We start from the raw sequence: 22,088 nt of genomic DNA, 5'->3' as shown, positions 1-22,088 counted from the left end.
CCACAGGAGACCCCAAGTTTTGATGTGGCACCGTAAATCATGGATCATGGCACCACCACAGGGCACAACTAAAGTAACTCACAAGTAACACTTGTCAAGCTAGCAAGATCAAGGAACTAGCATGTGTTGCATTAGGAGAGACCAAGACATGACACATGCATAGGTTTGAGAATTCAAGGATTAGTCCCAAGTTTCAACATTTAGTAGACGGGAAAAATTAAAGTGCATCAAAAGTTCCAAATGATGTAGAACTTATGAGCAAAAATAAGCAAAGAGTGGTTTACTGGCAAAGCCTACTGCATGACCAGATTCATTGGGACAAAATAGCTATATCAAGTAATAGCTATTCCCTAAATGGAAGGAGGAAGTTTGAAACATCATTATATTTTAACTTCATATGAATGATTATAATAGGAATATGTGCAGTGTTTTATTAATGACATGATGCATGAACAATTCTTACGTTACTAAACATCAAAGCTCCTAAGGTACATAAACAATAGTTCTTATTATATAGGGCATAATAAGATTACTACTCCACCATACAAAGCCTTTTTCATCAAATAAGGAATGATGAGAATGAAATAAGATAAGTCGGAAGCAATTTGGACCAAATTAACAAGTTATATCTATTTGTCCCAAATCATTTTGAAGTTTTTGTAAAACAATATAACAAACACTTTGTAACGATCGCTCTGATACCATTCTGTGGTAGAATCTCCTAAGTTATAGGCCCCACATGCACATGTCACTGTCCAACGACCTTTGACAACTATACATATGTTCCTGGTAACTTAAGAAGTCTATCAGATGTCCTCGGGGAACCCCGAATCATCCACAATTTCTGAGCAGGATCACATTATAGAGTCATTGTAGTATTACAATATTTATTCAAATATATACATCAGAGTAAAGTAGCGGAAGTCTTACAATAACATAGTTTACAAACCAGTTGTTTCAAACCTTACAAACTAAGTTCGATAATTATTACAAACCATAGTAGTAGTGGAGTGGCATAATTAACATAAACATGACACATGAAATAAACATCCTGCCCAAGGATCACATATTTACTTATCATCATCGACCTGAACAACAGTCATGTAGCAAGGTCCAAAACAGACCTGCTCATGAGGCTCACTTACAACAAGGGTCAATGAACCCTGAGTACAAAAGTACTCAACAAGACTTAACCGAAATAAAAACTGAGAAGACTCAGAAATGCAGGCTCAGGGATTCAAGGTATGGCTTTAGTAATACTCAAAGTTCTTTTGCGTAAAAGCTCTTTACAAAATTTTAGTATTTCAACATTTAAACTTCATAAGAACCATATATGAACCTGCCATGATCCATAATGAGATCATGAACTTCACATCAAACTCTTTCTCAAGTCTTGCTCAAATATCAGTTATTAACTACAATGATGAATAGTGAGTTGAGTCTTCATAACCGAGGAGCAACGATGATTCAAACCAATTATTAACCCAACTAGGGATTCCAGACCACACGACATATGCAGGTCCCCGACTTACATATATCAACCTACTCTTAGGTCTCCTAAAACAAGAACGGGTCTGCACCACCCGAGAATACAGTACTCCACCAATCCGACCCATTGCCACGTGGGTACATGCTATTCTCACCATCTCTCCACTCCTAGTGCACGATTAGCCATTCTCGTAATAGAATTGCTAAGTTAAACCTTACTGAAGTATGTGGTTAGTACTACAAAGTCTCATCTCATGCAATTCAACAACGGACGGACCTTAATCGACACAGGCAGAAAGAAGCCGCTCACAAGACCTCTGTGTCTTGTGGCTCTCACACACCAAGTCCGCCCGGTCTAGATTTATTACTTCCATGCTCACATCTCATGATAACATAAGTAACCAAAGATCCATTTAAAACTTGCAGGTGACAGGTAATCACCCGACTAAGCATGACTAAGCATAACTAGTCATTTACGAATAAAACAGGTAATCAAGGTAGATATGGAAAAACAAGGTTGGTAATGCACCAATTAGGTTTCCACTTGACTCCCAATCACTTAATGCAGTATATAAAAGCAAAAAGCGATAAAATTTATAAAACACAAGGTAGGGTTAAATGCATCCGGGGCTTGCCTTCGTTGATGGAAAGGTTAGGTTCCTGCGACGTTCCACAAGTATCCGATCCGACCTCAACAGGCGGATTAATCTCCTCTGCAACTTGATTAACTACCACGTGTTCACCTTCGTTCACTACACGTAGTAACAATGCCATGTTTAACATGATGCGGGATACAAAACATGATGTATGATGATGGATGCAAAATTAACAATTCGAATACAACTTTCCTTCATGGTACAGTTGCAAGTCAAGCTTAACTAACTCTTTTTCATAACACATACATCACTTGCCAAGGATCATTATCAACTAATGACACAAGGTCATCACTCAATCCAAAATTTCAAACAAAACCTAAATCATTAAAGGTTACTATTTCCTTTTATGAATTAATTATTTAATTCAAAATTATGAAATAAATCAACTTATTCCAATTGAGCTCAAAATTTTATACAAGCTTCCTCATGACAAATTAGTGTATCAAAATAAATTTCATAATTTTTGGAGTTATACAGTGCTCTACAAAAATTATGGAAAATACATTTATAAATTAATTGACTGAATTTTTGAACATTAAAAATTTATTCAAATTTCAAGTTTCATATTTTTAAACCATAATAGAACATGTACAGAAGCTACACACAAATTTTCAGAATTTTTGGAGCTGTAATTATTTTCCTATGAACTTCCAAAGTTTCTACACTATTCAAAATTTAGAAAATACAAAATCTCTCTGTTCTCTCCCTTCTCTCACTGACAGCCTGGGCCCGTTCGTCAGTGACACAAACATAGTACACGGCGGCGCTACCGGCTCTAGCTGATCAAACTCACCGGCGACGAGGCTCTAGTGAAGCGGACCGCACCAGCATGACCAACACCACCCTACAAACAGACCTTGACACCTAGAACAGCAGCAGACGCATCGGAGGAAGCTCTACGCCGGCCATGGCGGCCACAGTGGCACGGGCATGGCGGCGAGGCACTCTCCGACGTACCTGGGCTTCGACTGAGAAAACGATCGAGCTTACGAGCAATAGGACGTCACGGGAAGGCTAAACCACAAAAAGAATCGACGAGAGGCTCACCGAAGTGGCTTGACCACGGTGAGATGATCGTGGCGGAGCTCCAGCCAGTCACGGGGAAGAATACGTTGCGCTGGGCGATTTCGGCCAACTTGAGTGATGTGAGCAAGCCGAAGAGAAGCGCTAGATCGAGGAGATCACGCTGGCATAGGTAGGCACGATGGGAATGGTTCGATGGCGGCAACAACGAGCGACGGAGCTGAGCGGTGGCAGAAGAGAGCAGAGAAGAAAAGAAGAGGACGACGGCGGCGGGTGCTCCTCTTTAAAGAAGGGGAGGGTGCGTCTAGCTTCGCCAGCTCCCGAATGAGGTCACCACAGGGACAGTAACGTGTCACCGTGCGAGGAAGTGGTGAAGACAGTCGACGGCAAGCAGCTCAGTGGCGAGCAGGAGGTGGCGCCCTACTGTAAACTGATTTTTGAAATATTTATAGAATTGCCACTGAGTTCATTTTACAAATTACTCCCAAATTCTCTAAAGAAGTTGAAAATCTCCAAAAATAAAAGTTGCTCAACATTTCAAGTTCTACAACTTTTCCTAAATAAACATTTTCAAATTCTGCCTCCATTTTGAAATTTGAAATTGGGGTGAATTTGAGCATTTGAATCATTTCAAAATTACTCCAAATTTTATATGTAAACTTTAAAAACTTTGAATACCAAAGTTGATCCTTATAAAATAAGCTTCAACTTTGCTTTTTGTCACACCCCCAAATTTCAAATGGATTTTGAAATAGATAGAAGGGAAAAAAGGGACTTTTATAATTTGAATTTAAATTCAAATTTAATTTGTTTACCTTTTTACTTAACTATGATTTTTGACCATTTACATGGCCCATTAGGGTTATTTGAGTCAATTGACACATGGTCTCACATGATCACATGAAAATTGACCCTTGTGGTCATGATCTTTATTTAGAGTTTTGGATCACATTACATCACATAAAATAACAACTTTATGAAAGAAATCTTATTTAGTGAATGCATTCAAAATTTTCTACTTTATGAATGCTTTGCAATGCATATGATGACATGTATGAAGATTGAGTCAATGCTATGTATGAAGAGCTAAACAACTTCACAAGAAACCAAGTATGGGAGTTAGTTGAGAGGCTTAAGGATCATATTGTGATTGAAACCAAGTGGGTCTTTTGGAATAAGCAAGATCAAGATAGGATGGTAATAAGGAACAAAGCAAGATTAGTGGCTCATGGTTACACTCAAGTTGAAGGTCTTGACTTTGGATAAACATATGCCTCGGTTGCAAGATTGGAAGCAATTAGAATCTTGTTAGCCTATGCTTATGCCCACAACATCAAGTTGTACCAAATGGATGTGAAGAGTGCATTTCTCAATGGGTACATCAATGAGCTTGTGTATGTTGAGCAACCTCCTAGTTTTGAAGATGAAAAGAAACCCAACCATGTTTACAAGTTGAGAAAGGCTTTGTATAGATTAAAACAAGCACCAAGAGCATGGTATGAGAGATTGAGGGATTTTCTATTCTCTAAGGGATTCAAAATGGGAAAGGTTGACACCACTCTCTTCACCAAGAAGCTTGAAAATGACTTGTTTGTAATGCAAATCTATGTTGATGATATCATATTTGTGTCAACAAATCAAGATTTTTATGAAGAGTTTGGCAAGATAATGGCAAATGGGTTTGAGATGTCTATGATTGGAGAGCTTAGTTACTTCCTTGGTCTTCAAATCAAGCAAATAAAGAATGGCACATTTGTGAGTCAAGGCAAGTATATCAAGGACATATTCAAGAAGTTTGGAATGGATGATGCTAAAGCTATTAGTACACCAATGGGGACAAGTGAAAACTTGGATAGTGATGCTAGTGGCAACATGGTGGATCAAAAGATATATCGGTATATGATTGGAAGCCTACTCTATGTGACCGCATCAAGGCCAGATGTGATGTTTAGTGTATGTATGAGTGATAGATTTCAAGCCTCACCAAGAGAAAGTCATTTGAAGGCAACAAAGAGAATATTGAGGTATTTGAAGCATACACAAAATGTTGGATTGTGGTATCCCAAAGGAGCAAGATTTGAGTTGATTGGATATTCGGACTCCGATTATGTAGGATGCAAAGTTGAGAGAAAGAGCACATCGGGCATATTTCAACTATTGGGAAGATCACTTGTGTCTTGGTCATCAAAGAAGCAAAATAGTATAGCACTTTCAACCGCTGAAGAGGAGTATATTTTGGCCGGTAGTTATTGTGCTCAATTACTTTAGATGAAGGCTACTTTGAGTGACTTTGGAATCAAGTTCAAGAAAGTGCCATTGCTATGTGACAATGAGAGTGCAATCAAGTTAACCAACAATCTGGTTCAACATGAAAGAACAAAGCACATAGATGTCCGCCATCATTTCATAGAAGATCACCAACAAAAAGGGGACATTTGCATTAAGAGTGTGGGCATTGAAGATCAACTTGCCGGTATCTTCACCAAGCCACTTGATAAGAAGAGGCTTTGCAAGCTAAGGAATGAATTGAACATATTTGACTTCTCCAATATGTGTTGATGCACCCCCCATTATATGACATGCCTCTCCTTTGAGCAAAGCAAGGTAAAGTTGATTGACATGTCATCCATCCATTGCTAAGGACTTGCTTAGTGCATCTAGTCATTCCTATCATGTCCTAGGCTCATTCATGAAAATCAAATGAATTTGATGCTTGTATGGTACCACTATTGCTTGTATGTTTGAAATGATCTAGTGGTAGTATATGACATATTTGTGGGCTTGTAAACCTAGTGTTTGATCTAGAAAATAAGCTATAAGTGTTTAACTCAACATGGTATAAGATAACCCTTATTTGGAGGTATGAAGAAGCTTGTCCTTGTATCAAACCAAGTTAAATATCTTTTGCAAGTGATCTAGATTGAACCAAATTAGGAAAATGATCCTCATTTCACATGGTTTCACCTCAACCTATCTATAATTTGAGCTCACCTTTTATGCTAATTGTTGACAAAGGGGGAGAGAAAGTCACAAAGATAGGAGGAACAAACAAATGAAAATAAATGAAATAACATTGTAAGGGGATCAATAAAAATGCACACAAGTAGGAGGAGTGAGCTCATAAACTTGTATGTTGCATTTGAATGTGCATTTCATATATTTGCTTATATGGCACAAGTTTTAAATTTTAATATCCATGCTTGTGTGGTGTATGCTAGTTATATGCTTGAATGGTGAAATGAAAAACTAGCATGCATAGGCTAAAGTAACTAGACTTATGTTCATCATATGGAAACTAGACCCTTGCTTGTAATGTTGATCTCATGGGGTATTCTAGTTTTTGTGTATGTCTAGTTACTAATGGTGCTAAGGATGGTATATTGATGCACTCCAATTGGTATCATGCTTCAAAGGTCTATCTCTTATACCTTAGCATCATTTAGGAGACACTGCCTCCTATATTTCCTATCTAAGCATATGTGCAAGCTACAATCCAAACTCTTAGCATATATGTAGGGGGAGCAATTGCTACCATTTGAGGTTCATGAAACTTGTCCATATCCTTTTACACTTGGTAAATATGCTTGGGCAAGCAACGTGGATTCAATTAAATCTCAATTCATATCTTTATGTAAGGGTTGTCATCAATTACCAAAAAGGGGGAGATTGAAAGCTCTAGTTTGGTTTTAGTTAATTGATGAAACCCTAAGGGCTAACCTAGTTTATCAAAGTGATTATGAGATAGGTAGCACTATTCCAAGTGGTGAAGCAAATGAAGATCATGACATGATGATGGTGATTCCATGGTGATGATCAAGTGCTTGGACTTGGAAAAGGAGAAAGGAAAATAAAAGGCTCAAGGCAAAGGTATAAGTGGTAGGAGCCTTTTCGTTTCGGTGATCAAGACACTTAGCGAGCATGATCACATTTAGGTTCAATAGTCATACTATTAAGAGGGGTGAAACTCATATCAAAATGCGGTTATCAAAGTGCCACTAGATGCTCTAACTCATTGCATATGCATTTAGGATCTAGTGGAGTGCTAACACCCTTGAAAATATATGTGAAAATATGCTAACACACATGCACGAAGGTGATACACATTGTGTTTAGCACTTGGGAGTAAGGGTTTGAAACTCCACCGGTGGAGTGTTTGCCCATAGAGTGCGGACTGTCCGATGGTGCCACCGGTGCTCTGTATAGAAAAAATAGGATTTCACATAGTGCATCGGACGCTGGTCACGTAGTGACCGGACACTGGGGTTCTGCGTCCGGTCAGTGGAAGCGGTGAAGACGCTGGCGTCGGTCTTCGACCGGATGCTGGGTCACTTAGTGACTGGACACTGATGGGGTATGTCCGATCCTGCTGATGTGGCAGCACACAGTGAAGACGGTGACTGACCGGACGCTGGGTGAGTCTGGTCAAGGGTGATCAGACACGACCGATCATGAAAAAATATCTCTAGATGCTTACTGGAAACGATCGGACATTGTGGTCCTACGTTCGGTCACTTCAAAGCTGCGTGTCTGGTCACAACTTAAATGTACTGATGACCACGGAGATTGGGCGATCAGCGTTTGATGCAAGGGCCATGTGGCGTGCATCGCATGATCGGACGCTAGGGTCCAGCGTCTCATCGATCTAACCAGAGCGTCTAGTCGTCCCGTTTTTTAGTGGACTGAGGAGCCAATGGTTCTATTTCATGGGGGCTTCTATTTAAGCCCCATGGCTGGCTCAAGCTCACTATCTTGGCCATTTGCATTGACATAGCAACCTTGTGAGCTTAGCTAAAGATCTCCCACTTATCTCCATCATTGATTCATCATCTTATGAGATTGAAAGAGAATCCAAGTGCATTGCTTGAGTGATTGCATCTAGAGGCACTTGGTATTTGTGTTTTGCTATGGGATTTACTTGTTTCTCTTGATGGTTGCCGCCACCTAGATGGCTTGAAGTAGCGAGGATCGCCGAGCGGAGGTTTGTGATTGTCTCTGGCTCCAATCATGGTGATTGTGAGGGGTCTTGTGTCTTCCTCGGCGGAGTGCCAAAAGGTAACTCTAGTGGATTGCTCATGTCATTGAGTTACCTCACTTGTGGGTTGGTTCTTGCGGTGTCCAATTATGTGGATGAGGTTCATGCAACACCTCTTAGCCACTGAACCACCAAGTGTTGGTCTACACAACGGGGACTAGCATGTCGGCAAGCACCTGAACCTCGGGAGAAAAATTGGTTGTCTCTTGCCCTTTGGTATTCTCCTGGTGATTGATTTAGTATTCATCTTATAATTGGTTCACTCCTCTACACGGCGGTATAATCACCCTACTCACTCATTTATATTCTTGCAAACTAGTTGTAGTAAGCTCTTTAGTGTAGCTAGAATTGAGAGCTTGCTTTGTAGTTTAAGTTCATTTAGTGGAGCTCTTTAGTGTAGCAAGTGTGAGAGCTCTTAGTGAGTAGTGACATAGAAAATTGTGTGTTTAGTTATCATAGCAACTATAATTGTTGGATAGGTGGCTTGCAACCCTTGTAGAACTAGAGCAAGTTTACATTTCGCTATTTGTTATACTAATAAAATTGCTCTATTTGGTTTGTAAATTTTTAAATAGGCTATGCACCCCCTCTAGCCATATTAGGACCTTTCACCAGCCTAGAGTCCTCACTTTACTCCCATTGTTACGGGTTTCACTCCCCCTCAGAGTTCCTCAGTGCTAGTGACTGGCACCCTAGTCTCTAGGAGTCTTGGTGCTACATTCAGTGAGCTTACAGGGTAGCCTACACCTCCAGAGCTATAAGTCCCTGTCCCTACCATAGTTGCTCCTATTACCGAGACTTCTAAGATGATCTCGTCGTCTGTTGCATCGTCTAAGCCAGTTACTTCGATTGTTTCAGCAACAGCAACAGATGTGGCTCCACTTTCTACAGTGATACTTCTAGAGTCATAGGTCGTGCCAATTACTGAGCAGACCTAGGCCGCTTCACCTTCACTTCCAGCAACAGAGGGTCAGACCGCTCAGAGCTTAGGGTTAGAGGATGTTGCTGCTTAGTTCTAGATTTCTCATCGCACCTCAGCGCTCGACTCGTCTGCTCCTGTCCTGCCATCCAACCCTTAGGTTTTGGTACTTAACGCCAAAGGGGGAGAGGGAGCGAGTATGTTAGAACTAGGGGGAGCATTACATCTAGGGGAGTGTGTGATTGTTTCATTTAGTTTTCTATGTGTGATACTCTATGCACTCACGTTTACCTTCATGCATTATTTTATTTACATATGATGGTGATACTTATGTGACATGTGTGCTCTCTACTTTGATTTATATATATGTCATGTCACTTGGTTATGCTCATTTGTTTTGCTTCCGCGTTTTACTCCAATTCAAATGAGCTCTACTTCTTATACTCATGCTTAATTCATATCTATTGAGTACACCATGTTGGCTTGGGTCATATAAGCATGTCTAACTCCTTTTCTCTTATTGTCAAAAGCTTATTTGAAATAAGCATGTTGAAAACCTCACTCATCTCTTTTACATACTCGAGGTTGTGTCGTCATCAATCAACAAAAAGGGGGAGATTGAAAGCATCTAGGCCCCTAGTTGGGTTTCGGTGATTAATGATGACACAAGATTACTATGACTAATGTGTGTTTTGTAAAGGCAATTTGAGTTAGGTCATGGTAATGGCAATTGATTGAGCAATCATGGTTGTCATGCCCCTATCGATGGAAATCATTTCGATTTTCAAAGGATGGACGACAAGGTTAAGGATGGACTAGTTCTAAGTGTCATTTGGTGTTGAAGAGACACTTAAAGTAGTTTAGGACTTTGTTTCTCCTTTGGTCATACTATTAAGGGGGGGTATGGACTAGTAGCTTGACCTAGGTGAGTCTAGTGGGTTAGGTGTGGTGCGCACTTGTCAAATCTAGCAATAGGTAGTTTAGGAGTAGCCCTAAGATCAATTGGAGTAAACTTCATTCTCATAGGATTTCAAGTTGGAAGTGAATGGAGGGTCAAATGACTGACTGGATGCTAGTCTGGTTGTGACTAGATGTTGGAGGGTGAGTCTGGTCAGTTCATTTGATCAACTGAAGTCATCTGGTTGCGACCGGATGCTGAGTGAAATGTGACTAGACGTTGGGTGTCTGAGTCTAGTCAACTCTAGAGAGTTTCTAGAGAGGGATTTTCTTGACCAAACATGTCCGGTCAGTGCTGACTGAACGCTGGTTAGGATCCGATAACTGACTAGACGCTGAACTAGCGTCCGGTCAATATCAGTAAGGTTCCAAAGAGTGTTTTTCTTGACCGGCTGACCGGACATAGATCAAAGCCCGGTCAGAACTTAACAGCTCTTTGTGACATAGTGACGGGGATAACTGACCGGAGCATCCGGTCACCCTATAGAGTGATGACTCAGCCTCCAAACATTAAGTTTTGAATGAGGGGGTATAAATACTTACTCCATTCGTCCAAGGGAGGTCTCTTGCCCACTTGTTCAGCTGAGAAACACCCTTGAGAGTGCAAAGGAGAGCAAGAGCCTAGTGAGTTGATTGAGATTTGAGAATCCAAGATTAAGATCTTCATTATTGCAAGGAGAGTAGCAAGTGTGTATCCACCCTTCTCATTAGGCTTGTCATGGTCAAGTGAGAGTTTGTGCTTGTTACTCTTGGTGATCGCTATCACCTAGACAACTCGGTGGTGATTGGGAGTTTGGTGATCATTCGGTGGAGCTTGTGGATAACACAACTCAAGTTGTGAGTGGTTGTGGGCGATTCACCGCGATGGAGTGTCAAAGAATCAGCCCATAGAGAGCACTTGATCCTTGCACGGATCAAAGGGAAGCTACACCCTTGCGCGGGTGCTCTAACGAGGACTAGTGGGGAGTGACGACTCTCTGATACCTCAGAAAAAAAATCGCCGTATTTCTTTCCCTCTCTTTACTTTAAGCATTTACATTTGTGCAATTCATTTCATGTCTTTACATTCCTAGAATTGCCATGCTAGAGTAGGATTGGAACTTAGGATGCAAAACTTTTGTGCGGTAGAACAATAGAATCACATTCTAGGCACAAGGGGTAAAGTGGGCTAAGTGAAGGGTTTAATTATTGCAAAGAATTTAGAATTAGCCCAATTCACCTCCCCCCTCTTGGGCATCTTGATCCTTTCACTTTAGAAACTAAATTAGAAAACACTTTAGAAAAAGAAAAGAATCGGTGGCCAATGATTCGACCTAGCAGCCTAAGCGGCTCACGCGGGAGTGGCCACACGCGTAGTAGGCCGGCCCACCAAGTGGCCCGCGATGAGGAGCCCGTGCGCGCTTGCCCATTTTGCAAAAGAGGGCTCGTACTCTTAAAAATTCAAACGACACAGAGTGGCACTATTCCACCAGACTAGAGCTTTGCACAAAACACCCTCGCGAAACGTTGTCTTTGCAACAGGAAGGTCCTCGGCGCACCCGCTCATGATAGCGCAGCTCATCGACGGCAACGGTGGTTATGTCGGGCAACCAAGACCCGCAACGGCAGGCCAAAAGGGCCAATCACTCATTACGGCTAAACCCACAAGGGTAGGCGGCGGTTATGGACTCGTCGACACGCAGACGTGAGCAATAGTGGCGCGTGGCTAACTACACTGGTGGCACGCCTGTCCCGACAACCTACGACACTATCGGGTGGTGGCGATAGCGGGTAAGCACCAGTAGCTCACCGAAATTTATGTTGTGGTGGCGATTGAGGCGGAGGAGTGCTGAGGTGGCCTAGCCACGTGCGACCGCTCCACGCGGCGGCGGCCTGAGCACATCACCAGCGCGTCACCGCACCGCTGAAGAGCACCCTGGACAAAGCAGTGCGAGCACCGGATGGAGGGGATCAAGGCGACTTCATGGTTACAAACAATCGAACTACTACTGCCCCAATCATACCTCTCCCCAAAGTTCAAGTTCACAGCGGCGTCTCGACCGACGACGATCAAGACGCCAAATTGACCGTCCATAGTGCTTGTCGGGGATGAGGAAAATGGAGCACCTAATTGGATTCCTATGCCACTTATAGGTGCAAAGACCCGAGTTGTAAATGCCCTGAGCTAGGTGAATCGATGGGCGGCGATGCGGTACTCTAGCCGGGTTATTGCTTAGGGGGGTACGCGAGTGAACTCGAGCAACTTAAGACGGCGGCTCCGAGCACTAGTGTTACCCCAAGCACATGCACCCAAGCGACGAGACAAAGGAGCTTGGCGCAACGTGCTTGGATTGGAGCGGCAAGGCCCGAGCGGGCTCACCGGCGTCGGCTAGCGGGGGCAAACGAGGCAGAGAGGCGTCGCCATTGCCACTGTGACCTTAATGCGGCGACAGTGGTGCATGTCCTGGAGCTTGACTCGGTAGGTCAAACGGAGGGTGGGAGGAGCGCCACGTTAGCTCAGTGACGCCATCGCCGCCTCGACGTGGCCCAGCGGTAGCAGGAGTCAGGCCACGGCTAGCCGGAACCGGCCAACGCTGGGACGCGGACGCCGTGAGGCACTGACTGACGCTTGAGCCGACTAGCGGCAGTGGCCCGGCCACAGTTGGAGCTCGGCACCAACAGCGCTCACGCGCGGACCATGACCGCGGCTCATGCCGAGCAAGAGTAAGTGGTGACGTGCATGAGTTTAAAGCGAATCAAAACTGTCGATTAACTTCGACTAAAGTTCAAGCAATTACTCTAACCCAAAGCCGGCACTATCCACTAGCTAGCGAAGCAAATCTCATGTCCCGAGAGCGACTAGAGAGGGGATAGAAGCATGCCAACATGAGCTCGTCACGTCGAACGTCAGTCCACGAACAGAGCACCGAAATGTGATCCACCGCGCGTTCTAAGGAGTTTTTGGTAATTTTTACGAGTACAACGCGACACCCAACATGGCTATAACCTTCATCATGCTCAAGCACACACTTTGATGCAATCAACAATGCAAGAACATAGATCTAGGGCTTAATCATTTTGTTGGAATTCCAACGTGGCATTGTCTATTATTATTTCAAACTTAGAGAATTCAAGGGTTCAGTTAGTCTAAACCTGGTTACTTTCAACTAACAAATATCTCATGCAATAGTCCATATATTATACTAACCCGTTGGAGCAAAATATTTAAGCACCATTTAACTATTTTGCTCAATATAATTCATCAAAAATGATATTTTAACAATAGTTCAGGTGTTGCCGACTTAACGAAAAGAGCTCATCTTAACGTCAAATTTGATTTTTGAGCTCCCAAAACACTAGGTAACGACATCTATTTTTCAAAAGTTAAAGTTGCATTTCCATCTACTAAACTTGTACTTTAATTTTTATTGAAGTACTAAATACAAGTTATGTTTGATCCTTATTTATAGAAATTATTTTTCGCCTCACGTGCGTTATACATTTTTAAAACCCGAAAACTTGTTAAGTTAATCCTTCTCGGTCCTAAATTTCAGTGCTAAGCAAGCTCGTAACACCAGGGGTGTTACACAATATATGCATGTTACAAGCCTATGTTTCATGTGTTTCAGACATTTGTTTCAAATGTTTAATCTGGATATTTCAAAGTTGATCAGGTGTTGCACAATGTTGTAATGGATATACATACATGTATCTAGTGTTTCATCTATTTTTAAATATATGTTGCATGTGTTTAATCTGGATGTTCGAAAAGTAAATCGGGTGTTGCACGGCGTCGATGGATTGACGGAGAGCCCAAGGCTTCGTCTCCTGCCTCACGTCTTCCTCGCGCGGCGTACCTCGCCCTCTCCTCTCCCTTCCATCCCTTCCCGTCCCTCTATCTTGTCGTGGCAGTTTGAGCTCGACCTAAGCGAGATGGACGCGGGGCGTTACGTGCGTCGGGCGCAAGCACAGTAGCTCCTCCAGAGAGTGGGATGCTTGCGGGGCGGAGGGAGCTGCATGGGTTGCGGTAGAAAACGGAGTGCAGGTGCGGGTGTCCGTGCGGGCGCTAGAACGGGAGCTGAAGCAAGAGTCCGAGGGAGAACAAGTGTTCATCCGTCAGTACTGCTACCTCGGGCCGTTCAAGGGGACTCAGATTCACGCCGTGACTTTATCTCTGCCATCCACCCTCCAATCAAAATCTAAGGGACCAGATTGATTCGCAGCCTAGGAATTTTTTAATCACACGACGCCAGCCGCACCCGTGTCCTCCTCGTCCGCCGCCACCGCGCCGGCAGCCACGGCGTTCGACACCTCCATATCCACCGGCACGTTCTCCACCTTTTCCGACGCGAGGGCCTTGAACACCGTCGCCCACATCTTGCACGTGAGCTATGGCCCGGCGGCTGCCGCGCTGAGCGCCCTCACGCACGCTAACGGCAACGACGAAGATGCGTTCGCCGCTGTCCTCCTCCGCGACGGGCAGGCGACGCAACTCGATCTCTGGCACGGGGAGGCGGAGCGCTTCCCCGTACTGGACCTTGTGCACGGGCCAGTAGTGCGGCGTGGTGGCGAGCCCAGGAACGCGCAGCCCGGCTCCCCGCAGGCACGGCGCGTGCGGGTACGCGCTCCCGTGGTAAAAAAAGGCGCTGCATCGGAGGGCCCGGACGGCACAGGAAGGCAGCGAGCCGCGGCACTCTGCTTGTAGAGTTCTCCGGGTGTCTATGGCTTCTTGATTGGTTGGAGACGATGGGAGCCATTAGATGTTAGTTGGACGGCAGGGATAAGAGGAAAGTTGCGTTGTGAATACAGGCACGAAGCTCGATGGCGCACGCCCCACGTTCCGCGGGCAGTCAAGTTGACCCCACCGCAAAAGCCGCGATAGGAGAGGAGCAAGAAGATTCAGAGTTCCAAGCACGCAGTGACGCAGGTTGCCTGACCATCGACACCGAGGCAAAGGCGGCCACGGAACCGGCCGCCGTAGGCAATCGCCCATTCGCCCACAGCCGCGACCGCCACCTGCTTCATATCTCCATCACAGCCTCCTCTATCAGCTGGTCCAAAGGATCCCAGCTAAGTTCTTGAACGCTCTCATTTCCCCTCCTCTATCAGCTGGTCCAAAGGATCCCAGCTAAGTTCAGCTGGGCCAGAGGATCACAGGTATTTGATCTTAAAATCTCGGTACTTCTTGCTCAGTTCCGTTCAATCATTGGGATTTCCTACAGTCTTTGCGGGATTCAACGCGGGCACGTCTCTTTGGGCCAGTGTGCGGTTAAGCGCAGGTTGTTAGCGCAGCCAGTACTGAACTGAAACCCCACGGCTCGATCTTAATATTTGCGCTTCTCGTAAGAAGCTAGCAAAGAGCAAGTCAGCGCTTAGCTTCTCAGATTAAGGCCTCTCTCTCCTTCGTACTCTTCGTGGGAGGAATCCTTCAATGAAGAGGGAGAAGCCAGAAACATTAAAACGGTCGCGTCCAGCTCTCGCAGTTGTTTGCCCCTGCATGTGTTCTTAACAGCGATAAGATCGACGATGAAGAGATGGCAGGCAACACCATGCCAGATGGTGCAAGTCACGGTGCACGCATAGCCGTAGGCTGAGTTGCATATGCAGGGTGATTATGTAGTTCATGTCTCTTTTATGATTTGTTTGGTACTTTTCCTCAGTTTAACTATCTATTTATTCAATACCTAAACTCATCTCTTTAGCTATTCAATTGTCAAAAAATTAAGTTGCCTAGTAACCTGTAGTTGTAGCTGTAGCTGACCCAAGTACCTGGCCGTAAATTGTAGTTCAAAGGCATTACTCGCAGTCCTGAATGTTTTGTTGCTTATATATTCTAAAGGTCCCATGCATGTGAAATTCAGAATAAAGTAACTTATATAGCCTACCCATGATTTTTGAAAGAAATTATGCATTTATGTGAAGCCTCCTAATTTGCTTCAACATGATTAAGTAGTATGCGATGTGTGTGCTTCAAATGGTAGAAAGTGAGATGGAGGGGGACTTCAAATGCAATGGCAGTTTGGTCCATTTCTATGTGAAGAAAGACAGAAAAGGTAGCAGAAGTGTCGTTTCATAGATCATTTGGCTAAACCAGTGCTGTTTTGTGAATTCACAAGTTTAAAATTCTATTTCCCGAACACCACAAGAAACTAGTGCTATTTCCTGAATTATCCCAAATTTAACCAAATGCTCACATCAAACTTAAAGATTACTATGTGAGTTAGTACTTCTGCCTATTATGATTATGCATCAATTACTTCACACAAATTTTATGATTAATTTCAGGATAAGAAGCATTGCATAATTTGAATCCTCAAAGCCGAATATGGATCTCGTACAACTCTTCATCACGGCATGTGTCCCAGTCTTCAACATGCTTCTGGTAACCGGTGTTGGGTCGTTTTTGGCAACCGATTTTGCTGGCATACTAAGCAAAGAAGCAAGAAAACATTTAAACAATGTAAGTAATGTAAAAGGCCGCATGAAAGCAGTAATAATTTTACTAATTGTTCTACAACAAAGAGTTTTAACATATCATGTCATAATTTATCTTACTAATACAGGCCACGTGCCACAACATCCTTTTTCTAAAATTTTCTATATCTTTTTTTATCTTCAGATAGTATTTTATGTATTCAGTCCCTCCCTTATTGCAATCTATTTGGCAAAAACAATCACCATGGAAAGCTTGGCTAAACTGTGAGTATTCAATAACGGCAATTAAGTGGCTAAGTGCTACTCTGACAGTCTGACTATCTGGCATATCCAAGTACTTTTAGTGTACTAATTATAATTGTTAATGAGAAATAAATAAGAGGATTACTTTTGTTCCCTGATTCAGGTGGTTTATGCCGGTAAATATTCTTCTTGCTTTTACCTTTGGTTTATTCTTTGGATGGATTGTGGTAAAAGTTACAAGAGCACCTGCCAAGCTAAAAGGCCTCATTTTGGGTTGTTGTTCTGCTGGTAATTAAATGTACTCACACACATTTTTTTGCAATTATCAGGAAATAATGATTAAACTTCAAATTTTAGATAAACATAGTGCATAACCTTCAAATGTTTATTGCTATCTCAGATAGGCTATATGCATGTCTATTTGCTCTAGATTTTGGTGCTTTGTAAAGGAGAAATTATTCACATGGCTTTAGTTCATATTTGAAGAGAATAGTTCTAGTTCAGATTGGCTGTGCAGAGCAGAACTTACTTCAGAAATATACATTCTTTACCCACTTTATTCTCTAGTTGATCAGGTTGGCTGTTCCAAAGCTGCTGCAAGTTTAGTTTCACAAATAGTATATTGTACATGTCAACCTTCGTTACAAGAATCTAGGAGCCAAAACGAGCTAGTTTATTACCTTTTCAGCAATTCTAACTTTCTAAGGCTCTTTCTCTGAATATTTTATCTTCTCCTATCTATGTAATATTGTAATGCTATGTTGTATTAAGATATTTGACCCTGATTAGATATAGAAATCAACTGGTCATTAACAGCGAAATAGGACGGATTTAGTACAACCCATACTTTGTCCTTTTCTTATGTTTCAAAAATTGTTGTCAACTTGCTTGTTGAATGCAGGCAATTTGGGCAATATTTTTCTCATCATCATTCCAGCTCTTTGCCAAGAGAAGGGAAGCCCATTTGGAGCAGCTGATGTTTGTCAAGATATTGGACTAGCATATTCTTCACTCTCAATGGCTGTAAGTCAATTGCTGCTTTAGTATTTAATATAATTTCCATTTCTTGTAAGCCTGCTTATGCTTGTAATCAGTTGCAAGACTCAGTCACTAACATGAATGGCTTGCTACAGATCGGTGCTGTTTTTGTGTGGTCGATTGCATATAATATTGTTCGTGTCACATCAAATCTGACGGAAGGAGATGACAATGATCAAACAAATGAAACGAAAGTGTTAAATTCAGGAAGTGCTACAGGAACTGTTGTAGAAGAGAACTGCTCCACCTCAAATGATTGCACCGACGAATGTACACTCCCTTTGATATCGACGAGCAAATGTCCAGCTAAAGATAAGGTCTGTCGATGCTGAAAGATCTTTCTTTCACAAGTTGCCCTGCTTTTATGTTCTACAGTTTTGCTTGGTTGCTTGTGGCACTATATAAGATTTAAAATTGTGCAGGATTCAATGTTGGAGAGAGCACGGAATGTTTTATCATCAATTTCTGAAGCAGTTGACTTGAAGAAGCTCTTTGCTCCTTCAACCATTGCAGTGGTACACTGGTTTGATGAGCTATTAAATCTATTTTAGTAAAAAGTTTATTATTTTTTAACTGAAACCCGATGGTAATTGCTGCGATCACAACTATATTCCCAAGATATCTTTGCAACCTTGAAATCGCAAAAGAAGGCCATTTTATATGATCACTTGTCTCTACCGCTTTCAACATAATTTGAGACAGTCTATGGACCTTGTGTAGATTGTCGGCTTCATAATTGGAGGAATACCTCTGATTAGAAATGCTATAATTGGCGACAGCGCCCCACTTCGTGTCCTGCAAGAATCGTCTGAATTGATTGGGTATATATAGTCCTACACTTTCTTAACTTTGTGAACATACTTGGTCCTCTTGATCAGTTAATTTTGTCATCCTTTTTGTCAATCATCTTGTTGTTTTGATGTTGCCTATTACCCCTTACCTCCTAGTTAGTCTGCATATGTAACCATTTTCATGGGTACTCATGTCCTGTACAGTGGAGGAGCAATTCCGTCCATCACATTGATAATGGGAGCAAACCTTCTGAACGGTAACTTTTTTTATTACTTCTGAATGGTAACTTTTGCTTTGCTCTGACCGCAAACAACAGTATCATGCATGCATATAACGTTGTGTCATCTTTAACTGTCATATTATGACAAAGCAGAACAAATAAATCGAATCTGATTAGCACAAGCAAGCATGATGTGTGAAACTCTTATTACCAGGAGTACGAGGAGGCGCAAGTGTTCCACCGTCGGTGATAGCCGGCGTCATAGTTGTCAGATACATTCTGCTCCCGTTGCTCGGCACGGCGCTGGTGAAGGGAGCCGTCCGGCTGGGCCTCATCCAGCCAGATCCCCTGTACCAGTTCATCCTCCATCTGCAGTACGCCGTGCCACCCGCGATGAACATCGGTAATATGATGATGGAACATAGCAGTCATTTTATTTTCGCAGTTATTATGCGTGTTGGAGATGAGAAAAAAATATCGTCGTAGCAAGTGAAGTGGATGCTGTATATTTTTTTTTTCAGGGACTATAATGCAGCTGTTTGGCGTCGGGGAGAGCGAGTGCTCGGTGATCTTCGTGTGGGTGTACGCGCTCGCCTCCGTCGCCGTCACCATCTGGTCCGCCTTCTTCATGTGGACGCTGTCGTGAGCTCTCGCGTCAGAACACGGCAAGGCCGAAGTGTTGTATTGTCGTCATATCGATACAGTTAGAAATTTGGAAAATGGAAATAAAACGCCCATGGTCCTGCTCTCCGCTCCGCACGATTCAGGCACTCGGGTCGGTAACAACTGCACCCGGCACTCCTTAGCCATCAGTCCATCACAGAACGGGAGGTGAAACATGAAACATAGCAGTACTGCTGTCAGTCATAGCAGGAGTCCGATGAAGAGCAAGTGTTCCCGTCAGTCATAGCAGGCGTCCTTGTCGTCAGACACGTACTGCTGCCTAGGGCCGATCAAGGGCGTAGGCCACCTCGGCCTCGTCCAGCCTGATCCCTGTACCAGTTCATCCTGCTGCTGCTGCTGCTGCCTGCAGTACGCTGTCCCGCCAGCGATGAACATTGGTGAGCGAGGCACAAGCTCCGTGATCTTCGTCTGGCGTACACTCTCGTCTCACGTCCGTCGCCGTGCCCCTTCTGGTCCGCCGCCTTCCTGTGGACGCCGTCGCCGTGAGCTTGTGTTAACAGAAAAGAAAAAAACCCGACGCCAAAGCGTAGCCTTGAGCTGAGTTAGCCGATCTTGATTGCCGAACCAAAACTCCCAACCACAGCAGGATGATCTTCGGCCGCAGCGCTGGAGCATGCGTCCCTCTGGGCCTGTCGAGCTTTGCGAGACAGACGCGTTGATACTTTCCATCCCTCACCCACTCGCCCCTCGGATCAAATTCTGACACGCCGTGCTTGTGCCCCCCTTAAAAAGGCTTGCCCTCCGGACACCCCGTTTGCTTTTTATGCAATTGATTGAATGAAAATCAGCCGTTGCCTAATAAAACGAAAAAAAAAACTGCCTGTCGCTTCGCGCGTTTCTCGGTTTGAAGTATGGCGCCGATGGCAACATCTACATCCACCGCAGCGCGCGTGGCAGGACCGCAAGGCCGCGCCGTGATCTCTGTCCGTCGCACCGGGCACGGCAGGTCGGCAGTGGCGGAGTGCCTCCGCGGCTCGCGTTTGCGGTTTGCCTCTACGCGAGAATGGCGGCCCAGCCCAATACCCTCCTCTTTTCTTTGTTTCTATTTTTTGCACGGGGGAGTACGGCACGGCCGGACGGACGGACAGGAACAGCCGGCGCGAGTCGGACTCGGACACTGGCCGCGCGTGCTGCCGGCCAGGACGTCGTGCCCTCTGCATCGCGCCGGAACAGGCAGTGAGCGTGCGTCATGATTCCTGACGTGAACAGCCAAACGATGCCCGGCCTCTAGTTTTAGCAAAAAAAAACTCGCCGCTTTCTTGGAGGCACAACACCGATCATGACCAACACGCTGATCCGGGCTGCCGACTGCACAACGGACGCGGACGGACCCATCTTTATTTTCTCCGACACCAACAAGCAAGCAATCAGAGAGCGGCGCATGAGCATGACCGAGGACAGGAGCAGCACACACACTGCTCCACGGGCTGCCCCCACCACTTTCACCGCATTCATCGTCGTCGCCGCCGGGCCCCGGGGCGGCCGGCGGCCGGCGGACTTCAACCCGCTCCAGGTCCAGGCACGGGGAGGACCTTCTCTCTCCCCTCTTTACTCGAGTCTTTACTTTTACTCTAGCGCCCGGACCAGGGCTACCCCACGACGGACACACCACCTCAACGCCAAATGGCGGACGTCGGAACACAAGGTTCCTGATGCAGGTTTAAATGCCTGACCGTGCTCATTTAAGCCACAATCAAGCTTGTTACAGTAGCTGCCAAAAGGAAAATTTCAACAAGACACAACAATCACAAAACGCGGCAATTACAGTTACAGAGCGGTAGGAACGGCAATTACAGTTTTCGGATGGGCATTCACGTTGCAACATCTTCTGCAATGGCAATGCTCCCTCCGCAGGCAAGCAAACACGTGTAGCGTGAAATTTCTCTTTCCCGCACCATCCTTTTTTGCGTGTTCAAAGGAAAGAAAACAAATTGTAGGGAGTTGATGGCTATACTATACAAGAATAGGCTGCTGAGATACAAGGCCGGCCCCAAAAGCCATCATAGCCAACTATTCTGAAAGAAGAATGCGTGCAATTTCGTTGTTTAGGGGGAGGGGAGGTCACATGGTGAGCCCTGCCTCCTCCACTGCCTTTCCCCTTTTCTTTTTCTGTCAGTTATCATGCGCTCGTTTCGCCCCCCCCCCCCCCCCCCCCCCCCCCCCCCCCCCCCCCCCCCTTTGTGATTTGACACACATTGGGCTATACTTTAAAGAGTGATGTGTTGGAGGTTTGATTTTTTCTCTCTCTCTACAACTATATATATTTATTACATCGATCGAGGGAAACATTTCCATTTTTTAATTCCTCTGAAATTGACAAGCCACTTGGCTCCATCTACAGACTGCACCAATATTCTGCTAACTACAAACAGCAATTCTGTAACAGTTCTTTAATTCAACACACAAAGAACTCTGCCTAAGTTTCCAAACCTATCAGGGCCAATATCTTTCCAAGCGTGCACTGGTTTTTGTCAATTTCAGTAAGCATAAGTTCCCAACAAACAAAGAACTCTGCCTAACTGGAGGAAATGCTGCAGTACCTAATTTTTCATGTGCATGCCCCCTAGACACTCCGGTTTTCTCTCGCTGAGGGAACCCAAAAAAAAATCAGGCTAAAAAACA

The 22,088-nt window shown here is 44.2% G+C and overlaps 1 protein-coding gene across 5 annotated transcripts; it reads left to right on the top strand.

Moving 5' to 3' along the window:
• Nucleotides 1-14,913: 14,913 nt before the first annotated feature.
• On the top strand, nucleotides 14,914-19,517 carry LOC136546501 (protein PIN-LIKES 3-like). 5 transcript variants are annotated; one of them, XM_066538473.1, is made up of 11 exons: nucleotides 14,914-15,211; nucleotides 16,340-16,514; nucleotides 16,674-16,753; nucleotides 16,896-17,020; nucleotides 17,634-17,755; nucleotides 17,866-18,087; nucleotides 18,193-18,285; nucleotides 18,491-18,591; nucleotides 18,766-18,818; nucleotides 18,997-19,185; nucleotides 19,304-19,517. In XM_066538473.1, the coding sequence occupies exons 2-11, from the start codon at nucleotides 16,380-16,382 to the stop codon at nucleotides 19,426-19,428; spliced, it is 1,245 nt and encodes a 414-aa protein (XP_066394570.1). In that variant the 5' UTR covers nucleotides 14,914-15,211; nucleotides 16,340-16,379; the 3' UTR covers nucleotides 19,429-19,517. The 5 variants fall into 5 exon arrangements, with proteins under 5 accessions (XP_066394570.1, XP_066394573.1, XP_066394571.1 ...); XM_066538474.1 differs by lacking the exon at nucleotides 14,914-15,211 and adding an exon at nucleotides 15,235-15,662; XM_066538476.1 differs by lacking the exons at nucleotides 16,674-16,753; nucleotides 16,896-17,020 and having other exon boundaries at nucleotides 14,915-15,211.
• Nucleotides 19,518-22,088: the final 2,571 nt, after the last annotated feature.

This window comes from Miscanthus floridulus, chromosome 3, assembly GCF_019320115.1.
Source record: "Miscanthus floridulus cultivar M001 chromosome 3, ASM1932011v1, whole genome shotgun sequence".
NCBI lineage: Eukaryota > Viridiplantae > Streptophyta > Magnoliopsida > Poales > Poaceae > Miscanthus > Miscanthus floridulus.
Note: the sequence above shows the minus strand (reverse complement) of the source record. Positions and strands in the feature narration are given on the sequence as shown.

Excerpts from the sequence above, each read along its gene's own strand:
- LOC136546501 (XM_066538473.1), top strand. The coding sequence starts at position 16,380 with ATGGATCTCGTACAACTCTTCATCACGGCATGTGTCCCAGTCTTCAAC. Across the intron at positions 16,515-16,673 it reads CAAGAAAACATTTAAACAAT|ATAGTATTTTATGTATTCAG; the intron begins GTAAGTAATGTA and ends TTTTATCTTCAG. Across the intron at positions 18,819-18,996 it reads GGGAGCAAACCTTCTGAACG|GAGTACGAGGAGGCGCAAGT; the intron begins GTAACTTTTTTT and ends TCTTATTACCAG.